Below are 12,809 nucleotides of genomic sequence, written 5' to 3'. Positions count from 1 at the left end.
TCAATCATGTTTTTCTCATTGTGTAGTAAAAACTTTCATGCTTTTAAAAGAGAAGAAAATTACTAAAGATTAATAGAATTTTGATGAAGATTATTTTTTTGATAGTTTGTTGCCAATGGTACAAGTTATGCTTAGAATACTTCTAAAGGAAATTAAAAAGAGCTTTAATTATTTTGAACAACTACATTGGAAAATATTTTGTGGATCAAATTATTAAGAGTTGCATGTTTATGTTAAAAGTGGAACCCCAATGCCTTAGTGTTTTAATCAATTAATTTTCTCTAAATCAAATCTTGCATAAATCTACCTCTCAATCATAATTGTTCTTTTTCATCTCAGTTATTTTCTTTACACTGCTCTCTGTGGATACGACACTCGGACTTCCGAGCTACACTGCTATACGACATCTCCCTTGGGTTTTGCAAAGTGGTAGTAACAGAAACAAAAATGCAAAGCAACAGAATTGATCGTGTTAGGCGCAGAATGGGCTTCCAAAATGGTTACAACGCTCCCCCGAATGGATTAGCAGGTGGGCTAAGCCTTTGGTGGGATGAGTCAGTAAATGTTGACGTTGTCTTTAGTTCTGAAAACTTGAGTGATACAAAGATGCAAATTCTAATTGATGGTTGTTGCTTTAGAGTGTCACAGATTTATGGCACGCCCTATAAAGAGCAAAAACTGGCTTTCTGGGCTGGGATCGCTGCTTCGTGCTACAAGTGACCAGCAATAGAACTACTTAAAGTAGGCTGTTCGCTCTCTACCGGTCGATTTGATCCCAATGAGGGTGCTCAAAGCAACCAGAGTTTCTGCCTCAACTAAACCTGTTTTCCCATGAAGGAATCGGAATATCGCTACTTCCCCTAACTATCCTAGAGCATAAGAGATCCACAAACGTCCTGTTTATTACACTCACGTCATGGATATTATTTGACCATTATGCGGAAATTCAAGTCACAAGGGTAAATCCGTCAACTAAACAAAAAAATATCAGCTACATAACTCCATGGACACTAGTTTTAGAATTCCCCCTTATCCTACTGCCACTGAGGGATCCTTGCTCCCCTTGCTTGAAAAAGAACCTGAAAGACACTGAGACTTCCCTTGAAAGGAGTCGAACGATAAGTCATAAGAAGGAAAGAAAAACAAGTCGAACGGGTAGGTTTCAAAGAAAAGTGAGTCGGTTCAGTCTAGAGAAAAGAGAAAGTAGTGGAACCTCTAACCTTATTGCCCGATTTCATAAGTTTCACCTTGGACTGGTCTCAAGGTTTTCAATGATTTCCCTGGGGGAAGCACCACTTTTTGCCATCCCCACCACCAACTAGATGTCATCGTCACATGCAAGATAAGGGCAAAAACTTGACTTTACTAAACAAGCGAGAAAAGCGCCAGCTCCTTGCATTTTGAAAAATTTGGGGGGGGGTGTTGTTTCCCACTCAAGACCCCGATATCTTCTTGAGTTTGCAACGAAGGCTGAGCTAATTGATATGGGGTTTAATGGACTGAGCTTTACATGGAGAGGTATGAGGAACACCCACTTTGTGCAAGAAAGAATCGACCGGGGGACTAGTGAATGAATCTTGGCCAGCTCGTTGGCTAGACACCATGGTTCTACATTGTCCAGTAATTGGTTCAGATCATTGCCTTATTTTTATTTCAACGACACAAAAAGGTAAATATGGTAAAAGGCAATTTAAGTTCGAACCCTCATAGGAGGATGAACCATAATATAGAGAAGTCATTGAGAGATGCTGGAGTAGTAGCCTCAAAATGGGTGTCAAAATGGCGGAAGAATTTGCATACTTGCCGAACCCAACTTACTAAATGAAGTAAAAGGAAATTCAAGAGTAACAAGATCGAAATTGATAGCCTGGTGGATCAACTAAACCTCATGCAACATAGCTGAGAGGTGAATGGCGAGAATATCTCTCATATCAAGACCAAGTTGAATTACCTATGGAGAAAAGAACAGTGCTACTGGTAGCAGCCATCCCGAGTCAAATGGCTGGACAATGAGGACTCCAACACCTCTTTCTTTCACCAGGTGACTATCTAAAGAAGGAGTCAGAAGAAGATCACAAGAATAAAATTGGTGAGAATGGCAATCACTACTACAAAAAACACTTTGCGCGACGAAATATGTTTGTTGAGCAAAGTACAATTTCGTCATGCAAACTTTGCGTGACGAACTTTTGGTCGCGCAAGTTCTGTCGCGCAAAACCCGTCTCGCGCAAGTTTGCCCGACGAACAATAATAACTTTGCGCGACGAACACTAACGTCGCTCAAAGACACTTTGCGCGACGAATTCTAACTACTTTGGGCGACGAATAATAGCAACCTTGCGCGACGAATAGTACCACTTTGCGCGACGAAGATTATCTACTTTGCGCGACGAAGATTATCTACTTTGCGCGACGAATATTATTTACTTTGCGCGACGAACCTTAACCACTTTGTGACACGAACCTTAACGTTGCGCAAATATACTTTGCGCGACGAATCCTAATGTCGCGCAAAACTTTGCGTGACGAAATATTTATTTAAAAAAAAAAAAAAATTTAATTGAAATATTTATTCATTTTTTTTTAAAATTTTAATTAAAAATAAACTAGTTAGTTTGCGCGACGAAATATTTTGTTGCGCAAGGATTTTGACATTTTGTTTTATTATTTCTCTTATATCAATTTCATTATATTAATTTTTTCAAATTTTTACTTTTTAAATTTAATTTAATTGTACGATTTTATTTTTTTAATTACTTTAATTTAAATTGACATATTCCAAATTAAATTACATATGAAAAATAGTGGTCAAATTATCCAATATATATAATATTCAAATGTACACATAAATTAACAAAGTACAATAATAAAATCTACAAGCCTATTGTGATGGTAGTGGCGGAGGATATGTTTTTCGACTTTAGCCGTCAAAGTCTCGACAATTCCCTACACACAAAAAAAAATAAAAAAATTGTGAAATATCAAAAAAAATAACATAAAAAAATAACAAAAAATTGGCATAAACTCAAAACTAACGCTAAAAACACATATTATTGAAAAAAATTTAACATTTGGAGAGAATATACTATTTGACAAGATTTTGAGTGAGTGAGAATGAGAGGGAGAAGTGAGTGAGAGATAGTGAAGAAAGAGATGAGAGATTAAGTGAGAGGAGTGAGTGTGAGAGAAAGGGTAGGATTTGGTGAGAGATAGTGAAGAAAGAGATGAGAGATTAAGTGAGAGGAGTGAGTGTGAGAGAAAGGCTAGGATTTGGGGAGAGGGAAAGTGAGAGGAGTGAGTGTGAGAGAAATGGTAGGATTTGGGGAGAGGGAAAGAGAGAGGAGAGGTAAGAAGAGTAGAAGACATTGAGAAAATGGTGGAGGAGTTATGTTGGTTTTAAAAACCGGATTACTTTGCGCGACGAAAAAATATATAGGTTGCGCAAAGTCTTTAAAAAAAATTTAAAAAAATTTTCCCATTTTTTGTGCCCGCCAAATTTTTAGGGTTTTGCGCAACGAAATTTTGGTCGCTCAAAGTTTTGCGCGACCAAAATATTCCCGCATCCCATTTTTGTTACCCGCCAAATTTTTCGAGTACACTTTGCGCGACGAAATAATATATTGGTCGCGCAAAGTCGTAAATTTTTTTAAAAAAATTCCCATTTTTGGTAGCCGCCCAAATTTTTCAAGTACACTTTGCGCGACGAAAAAATATATATTGGTCGCGCAAAGTCGTAATTTTTTTTTTTTAAAATTCCCATTTTTGGTACCTGCCCAAATTTTTCGAGTATGCTTTGCGCGACAAAATACTATATATTGGTCGCGCAAAGTCGTAAATTTTTTTTTTTTAAATTCCCATTTTTGGTACCCGCCCAAATTTTTCGAGTATACTTTGCGCGACGAAATACTATATATTGGTCTCGCAAAGTCGTAAATTTTTTTTTATAAAAAATACCCATTTTTGGTACTCGCCCAAATTTTTAGAGTATACTTTGCGCGACGAAGTACTATATATTGGTCCCGCAAAGTCGTAATTTTTTTTTTAAAAAAAAAAATACCATTTTTGGTACCCGCCAAATTTTTCGACTATACTTTGTGCGACGAAATACTATATATTGGTCGCGCAAAGTCGTAATTTTTTTTTTTTTTTAAATTCCCATTTTTGGTACCCGCCCAAATTTTTAGAGTATACTTTGCGCGACGAAATACTATATATTGGTTGCGCAAAGTCTTTAAAAAAATTTTAAGCTACTAATAAATATATATTATTCAATTTCTTAAGTGTTATACATACAAAATAAACAAATTTAAAGCTACTCAACAATCCAACCGTCAAACTTCTTTATTTATACTTCGAGATCATTTACGCCAAAATTCAGAAAAAATAAACATTAAGAGATTAAGTAATAGGACAAAACTTTTCGACGGTTGTAAAAGAAAAATCAAGATTTAACGGTTATTTCAACTCTGATTTTGATGATTTTTTACAGCTACACTCCTTGACCCTGTATGAATACAATGACTGCATTCGATCGTCAATTTAAAATATTTACACTAGTAGATACCACAAAATCTTATGTTATATTTAATAAAAGTATAAATAAACTCTTAATTGTTAGTGAATATATTGTTTTGATGGGATATGTATTCTAAGAAACAAGTTTTAACGATCTAACCGTCAAATTTGTTTGTTTATACTTCGAGATCGTATACCCCAAAAATCAAAAAAAATAAACATTCAGAGATCACGTTATGGGACAAAACTTTTCGATGGTTATAAACAAAAATCACAAGTTAACGGTTATTTTAACTCCGATTTTGATGATTTTTTACAGCTACACTCCTTGACCCTATATGAATACAATGACTCAATTTGATCTTCAATTTAAAATATTTTCACTAGTGATACCACAAAATCTTATGTTGTATTTAATGAAAGTATAAATAAACTCTTAATTGTTAGTGAATATATTATTTTGATGGCATACGCATTCTACGAAACTAGTTTCAACAATCCAACTGTCAAACTTGTTTGTTTACACTTCAAGATCATATACACCAAAAATCGGAAAAAATAAACATTTAGAGATCAAGTAATAGGACAAAACTTTTCGACGGTTATAAACTAAAAATCATGATTTAACGGTTATTTCAACTCTGATTTTCATGATTTTTTACAGAGACACTCCTTGACCCTATATGAATACAATGAACCAATTCGATCGTGAATTTAAAATATTTACACTAGTGGATACCACAAAATCTTATGTTATATTTAACAAAAGTATAAATAAACTCTTAATTGTTAGTGAATATATTGTTTTGATGGCATATGTATTCTATGAAACTAGTTTCAATGATCCAACCGTCAAATTTGTTTGTTTATACTTCGAGATCATATACCCCAAAAATAAGAAAAAATAAACATTCCGAGATCACGTAATGGGACAAAACTTTTCGATGGTTATAAACAAAAATCATGATTTAACGGTTATTTTAACTCCGATTTTGATGATTTTTTAAGCTACACTCCTTGACCCTATATGAATACAATGACTCAATTTGATCTTCAATTTAAAATATTTTCACTAGTGATACCACAAAATCTTATGTTGTATTTAATGAAAGTATAAATAAACTCTTAATTGTTATTGAATATATTGTTTTGATGGCATACGCATTCTACGAAACTAGTTTCAACGATCCAACCGTCAAACTTGTTTGTTTATACTTCGAGATCATATACGCCAAAAATCGGAAAAAATAAACATTCAGAGATCAAGTAATATGACAAAACTTTTCGACGGTTATAAACAAAAAATCACGATTTAATTGTAATGATTTTTTTACAGCTACAGTCCTTGACCCTGTATGAATACAATGAACCAATTCGATCGTCAATTTAAAAAATATATTTTCTAACAAAAACCCAATTCGAACTACAATAATATATTTTTCTAACAAAATAATTTATTTATTTTATTTATTTTTGTAAAGACTTTGCGAGACGAAGATTATTATTTCGTCGCGCAAAGTCATCCAAAAAATTTTAAAAATAATTTTTTATTTTATTTATTTTTGTAAATACTTTGCGAGACGAACGAGAATTCGTCGCGCAAGACTTTGTGCACCGAATTTTTGTCTTTCGTCGCGCAAAGTCATGCATAGATTTTGAAAAATAAATTTTTATTTAATGTATTTTTGAAAATACTTTACGATACGAACTAAACTTCGTCGCGCAAGAATTTGTGCACTGAACTTAAGTGTTTCGTCGCGCAAAGTCATGCATAGATTTTTAAAAATAAATTTTTATTTAATTTATTTTTGAAAAGACTTTACGAGACGAAGGACACTTCGTCGCGCAAGAATTTGTGCACCTAATTTAAGTGTTTCGTCGCGCAAAGTTACTTTTCGCGACGATGCTTTGTCGTCGCGCAAATGTTTTTCGCGCAAAGTGACTTTGTGCGACGATTTGTGTTTCGTTGCGCAAAATGTAGTCGCGTAAGACTTTGAGCGACGAATTTTAATTTTCGTCGCGCAAAGTTACTTTGTGCGACGAATTGTGTTTCGTTGCGCAAAGTTTGGTCGCGCAAGGGGTTTTTTTTACTAGTGAATTGGGCGTAGGAGCAGAAGGGAGTTCGTAGGGCTTTCTTGCATGGTGAGTTGAATGAACAAGTTTTTATTGATCAACCTCCAGGTTATATACAGAAGGGGAATGAATAGAAAGTATATAGACTGAAGAAGGCTCTATATGGACTGAAACAAGCACCACAAGCTTGGTACAGTCGTATAGAATCCTATTTCTCCAAGGCTAGTTTCCAGAAGTGTCCTTATGAACACACTTTGTTCATCAAACCCGAGAAGGGAGGTAAAATTCTGGTTTTTGTTTATATGTGGATGGTTTGATTTTCACTGGAAATAATGATGATATGAATCCATGTTGAATGAATTTGATATGAGTTATTTGGGAAGAATGTGTTACTTTCTTGGTATTGAGGTCAAACAAACGTCTAATGGAGTCTTCATTGGACAAAATAAATATGCACAGGAGATCCTTGAAAGGTTTCAAATGCTTGATTGCAATCCTGTTCATAATCCAATTCTTCCAAGCTTCAAACTCACAAAAGATTTTGGAGGAGAAATAATTGACAGCACATACTACAAGCAAATTGTAGGTAGTCTGATGTACTTATCAACTACTAGGCCTGATATGATGTATTTTATTAGTCTCCTTAGTCGATTCATGGAAGCTCCAACTATACTTCACTTCCAAGCTGCAAAAAGGGTTCTTTGTTATTTGAACGGAACTACAGATTTTGGTGTTCTTTATAAAAGAAGTAAAAGCAAGGGTCTAGTCGGCTACAGTGACAGTGATTTTGCTGGGAACTTGGATGGTAGAAAGAGCACTTCAGGTCAAGTTTTCATGCTTAGTTCTGGGGCAATTTCTTGGTCTTCAAAGAAGCAGCAGGTGGTCACGTTGTCCACAACTGAAGCTGAGTTTATTGCAGCTGCTTCCTATGCATGTCAAGCTGTGTGGTTAAGAAGATTACTCGGAGAATTGGGGTATGTTCAACAAAGTCCTACTTTGATTCATTGTGATAACATCTCTACTATCAAACTCTCAAGAAATCATGTGTTACATGGAAGAAGTAAGCATATCGATATTAGGTTTCATTTTCTTCTTGATCTCACAAAAGAATGTGTTGTTGAATTGATTCATTGCCAGAGTCAGGATCAAATTGCAGATATACTAACAAAGCCTTTGAAGCTTGAGACATTTGAGAAGCTGCGTGGTCTCCTTGGGGTTTGTTCAAGTTATGATGTAAACTGAATGTTTGTATGATATTCAGTTTAAGGGAAAGTGTTAGGATTTTTCAAGCATTTATGTTCTAGTTGAATTGGTCAAGTTAGTTGTTAATAATCCCTAGGTGTTAGGGATGTGAGGTAGTGTTTGTTTATTTGTTATCCTAGTTTCTAGGGGAATCCCATCAGTCTAGATATTAGACGTGGGTTTGGTTTGCTGCTTAAGTTTCTGCCTTCAGTTTCTTTGTAAGGCTATATAAGCCCAGCTTTAGAGCTTTGATAAATAAGACGCACTTTTCCAATTATTGTTTCAATTACTCAAGCTTTAGTTTTCAACAAAATATAGGCCATGCAGAAAGGGCGAAGGGAAGGGAGCACCCGGACACAAAGGCCTTGGAAGGAAAGGAAGGATATGGAGATATGCAGTTATTTAGCACTCTGCCTCACTCATTTTTTATATATGCATTTCTTACCTTCCAGGAACAATTAATGGAGAAAGGATCAGCGCCAAAAAATAAGAAATAAAAATGAAAGGAGAGAAAAATGTAAATGGATCCAAGAGCGGAGAAATAAATTGTTAAGGAGGCGGACTAGCTAATTTTAAGGGTTGATTTGCTAACATGAATTTGAATGACAAATCACTGGAAAATTTTAGGAAAAGATAAATGCGGGAAAACCAATTAGAGCTTTTTCACTGTTGGCAAGCGAAGATGATGTCTTATTTTTAAGAGTAATCAGTCATTTACTAAAGGATTGCCCATAAAATGCGTAGGCCCTAACAACCTAACCCGAACTCAGCCGAAGCTCGAACTTTTAGGGTCGGGCTAGCCCAGTCAAGTCCAGTAATGAATCCTAGACTAGTTTGCAAGTCCAGACTCTTTTTTATTGAGCAAGACTTGTTGCCAACAAATCAACATATCATAACAAAAATGCATAATATTCAAAGTCGAAGGCGCAACGAAATTTCCCGAAAGTTGACGGTAATGAATGCATATATTTGGTAATGCATCTGGCAGCTTGACCAAAAACTCGATCTCCTCTCTCTCTCTCTTAAGCCGTTACGAGTTGCGTAAAGAGTTGAAATATTCAAGTAATAATCAGAATCTATATGGCGGCAAAATAAATCTCTTCCTCTGATTTAGTCTATTTAATGGAATTGATGGTCAACCTAGACTCTTCCTAGTTAGTTGAGAGGGAGAGAGAGAGAGAAAGAGAGAGAGAGAGGTCCTCTTCCTCTATATAATATGCCAGGAAGCCATCCCATGCACAAACCGTAGCTTTTTCTTTTTTCTATTACATTATCAATGGCAATTTGAATTAGGCCAGTGTATTTTGACAATTCGGTTTCCAATAGCGTCGGTTTATCATTATTTGCGCTAATTAAACACATTTTTAGAACCCTTCTCTTCTTCACCACTACCATAATGACATTAGCTACTACTTTTGCGGGAACACGTACTTTTAAATTGACTTGGGACTTGCAGACGTGGGTTAGACTAGTTGGTCAGGACAGTGAGCCCTTCCAAATTTAACTTGGGACTCTTCATTAACGATGTATATGTAGTACCAACATAGTAAGAGCATCTCCAACAGTAGTAGCAAATAAAACTCTTTAAATTGAAGTTTGTTGACCTATGTTGCAATTTGAAAAGCCTTATTTGCTACTTCAATAATTTTTGCTCCAACAAACTTTTCAATTCAATTAATGCAATATCATGGAAACGAATGAAAAATATGAAAACATGTGAAAAATGTCTTTGTATTTTTTATATGAAAAGAAAAAAAAAAGTATGTTTTTAACATTTTCAAGGTAGGTTTTGTTTTTCCCAAGTAAAATTAACTGTTTGAAGAGCCAAAGTCAACTTACCAGTCCTGAAGAGAGAGAAAGAGGTTGTAGCTTTGATGATTGAGGTTGAAGAGGCTGTTGGAGCGAGTTTTTTTGATGTGGCTCACCTATTTTAGAATTTCAAAGCTGTTGAAGAGGCTGTTAGAGATGCTATAAAATTATACCGACATATTATATATATTTTATTCAACAAGGAAAAAATGAAACTTGGGACTCTTGATATTAAAATGTGCAATGGTAAGTATGAAGTCAATTGTTTCTCATCAGTGATTTTGAATGTGTGCAGAAAGCAAGGAAGCGAATGTAGCAGTTATCAGTGAATATGGGTGTAGGAAAATCAAGTGCCATTGGGAAAAGCAGCGATCTTCCCGAATTTTGAGTGCCGGTCGGGATTATGATGATCCAAGAGAAACTCCATCTACTCCTGGAGCACCTTATGGCCAACGTTCCTAGTATCATCAATCATGGATCATCTGTAACCGTTTCAATTTACATATATAAGATGTCATCAGTACTGGCATAATTGAATATAAATAAGGTTCGAGACTTAGTATTATTCTGTTCCTACTGACCTCTCCCATTCTGGAGGAGAATTGATTGTGGGCTGAAATTCCTAGTATTTGTCTTTTCAATGCTAGTAGACATCTCAATGTCGAATTCTCTCGTGATTAATGAATTAAAAAAATATCACATGTAAAATAATCTTAAATCGGATTAAACATCTTCAAGGTACTTTCTCAACCTCCTGATCCAGAGGCAAAGACTGTCAAAACTCATCTAAATGTTAATTAACACTCACTTTTAACTTTCTACCCTCTTTCTTTCTAACCTAAGAAGGCTTAGAATCTGTTCCCCCAAATACATGTTTTGGAAGTAAAGAATCTTTGAGAGAGGATCCTAAACTGAAGTCGCTTCCCAATTGTCCTTTCGCAGTGGCAACTGTACAGACAGTCTGAACGACGGCGAGGTAAAGAGCTAAGCATGCACCAAGGGTTGAGATGCCAACTAACCAGCTACTAAAATGGTGGTGCACCAGGAATGCTCTTACTTTTGCATATCTACTATTATAGTAAGCATCGACATCGCGAACCACCTTCTCGTATAAGTAGGACTGGGACATGTCCGAACCGACTTCCTTGCAAAGGTTGTTGACAAGTTTAGCCACTCTTCTGTTGCTGCCAAGAGAGTGGAAGAGGATGCCGTGGTAGTGCAGAAGCCCGACATCCTTGGCGGAGTTGATGAGGCCGTCAAGAAAAAACAAATATGTTGTAACATCTTGGTGCTGGCAATACCGGTGGCATTTCTCAAATGCAAGCATGTTGCGGAACAAAGTGGCTCTATGATCATTAATATGTATTGCAGGGATTGTAAGTACCTTCCTCCTGATGTCGAAGGTTCCACGGCTGAAACTGATATCTAGTGGCCGACAAGGTTTCTTGTTCCTCTTGAACTTAACTCCAGCCTCTTTCAGCTCCCGTATGGAGAGGATTAGCTGGGTCTGTTTCCCTTGTGGTGGCTTGAGATCTTTGTTCCAAAGGATCTTCTTCCGTTGTGGCTTTAGATCTTTGCGCGAAAGGGGCTGCTTCCTTTGTGGCTTTAGATGTTTGTGCCAAAAGGTTTGCTTCTCTTGTGGCTTTAGATTGTGTTTCACATCTTTGCGTGGGAGAGTATCGACTTCTTTTTCATTATGTTCAGGACAAATATTATGGTGGAAAAGATCAAGAAAGTGCTTGCCTTGTCCCTCATGTTTTGGTGCAAAATGTTGTAAAGGTTTATCAGGATCTACACTGCCTTGTAGTAGCGGCTTGAAGAAGCGAATCGAAAGCGCTTCCAAGTCTGAAGATCTGGGTTTCTGATGATCTGAAGCACTACTAGAGGTTTTTGTGATGATCAGCTTATCGTATAATCTGCGAAGAACAAACAGCGGGAGCTGATTTTCAAGTTTGATCAAATCCTGTCGGATGATTGGCAACATCCACCTTTCAACGGTGGAAGGTGTATGCTCAAAACCCTGCTGCGATGCATCTCTTAGAAACCCTATGATGAAACAGCCATCAATTAGCATCATCTTCACAAATTCCTCGCTACTTAGCTCGGGTTCTTCTGAGTAGCAGCTCCGCGCTTTCTCCTCCAATTCCTGCATTGCCTTCTTCGCATCATCTAGTAATTGCATCATCTCCGCCTTCTCCTTCACCGAAACCACGCTACCATCATCGGTCTTTGGTTTAAAGAGGCGCCGAAAATATATTCGTTTAACCTTTTCCATTTCTTGCAAGCTTGCTACTCCATGGTGATAAGGACCGATGGAGACAATGTTGGGCTCGTACGCCTTGCTCTTCATCTGGCGCATGGCGTTCGGAACCTTGTAAATGCAGATAGACCTACTATCTCGCTCTTTCGGAACATTATTGCCCATCTCCAGTTCTTCTATCAGTGACAGCGAAGCTTTCCTCCCATTTGATGATGAGCCATCGCATACTCCATGGAAACCTCTTGCTCTGCTCACTCTGCAGGTTATCTTCTGCAAAAGAAACCAGCTGCTGGTAAAAAGGCTGCCCTTTCCCATTTGCATTTGGATGAAAAACCAATTACAAGGAGAGATTTACAGCTACAGATACTGCAAGTTTTAGGTAGACGATGAGTACTGGTAAGTTAATCATCAGTGTTTATAGAAGGGAAATCATGAAATCAATGCTTAAATTATTGTTTGAAGTCTTTCTTTATTAGTCTTTTTTTTTTTTTGGACGAAAGTCTTTCTTTATTAGTCAATGCTTCAATAAGAGTAGCGTGTTTCGTGGGTAGCTACTACTACATCTGTCAGTCTTTCAACCCAACCCAAGTCATCACCTGCTTTTAATTTTCTATGTTCACGTGGACTAAAAAAATCAAGCATCGTACGACTACTGACTTTAAAGTTTAAATTATGGTCTTGATCCTTGTAATTAATAATGAATTATAAGTTGCAAGTGGGGTTTAAACCTAGTCCACCACCATAGTTAAGGCTAATTAGGCCATCTCCAGCCATGGCCATAGGCCAAATATAACTCTAAAATAATGTAAAATCCATCTCTAGCCATGGGCTAAAATATTTTTTGGCCAAGGGCTACATTTGGCGCTTTAGCCCTCCAACCAGGCCAATTGTAGACCAGTTTTGGCCAAGG

At 36.6% G+C, this 12,809-nt stretch overlaps 1 protein-coding gene across 1 annotated transcript; it reads right to left on the bottom strand.

Annotated features, from left to right (window-relative positions):
- Positions 1–10,200: 10,200 nt before the first annotated feature.
- Positions 10,201–12,318, bottom strand: LOC110767462 (UPF0481 protein At3g47200-like). Its single transcript, XM_021971006.2, has one exon. The coding sequence runs from the start codon at positions 12,218–12,220 to the stop codon at positions 10,478–10,480; it is 1,743 nt and encodes a 580-aa protein (XP_021826698.1). The 5' UTR covers positions 12,221–12,318; the 3' UTR covers positions 10,201–10,477.
- Between the last annotated feature and the right edge of the window lie 491 nt (positions 12,319–12,809).

This window comes from Prunus avium, chromosome 3 (assembly GCF_965620075.1).
Source record: "Prunus avium chromosome 3, drPruAviu1.hap1.1, whole genome shotgun sequence".
In the NCBI taxonomy this organism is placed as follows: domain Eukaryota; kingdom Viridiplantae; phylum Streptophyta; class Magnoliopsida; order Rosales; family Rosaceae; genus Prunus; species Prunus avium.
Note: the sequence above shows the minus strand (reverse complement) of the source record. Positions and strands in the feature narration are given on the sequence as shown.

What these genes read in the sequence shown, in the direction of transcription:
- LOC110767462 (XM_021971006.2), bottom strand. Translation starts at nt 12,220, where the DNA reads ATGCAAATGGGAAAGGGCAGCCTTTTTACCAGCAGCTGGTTTCTTTTG.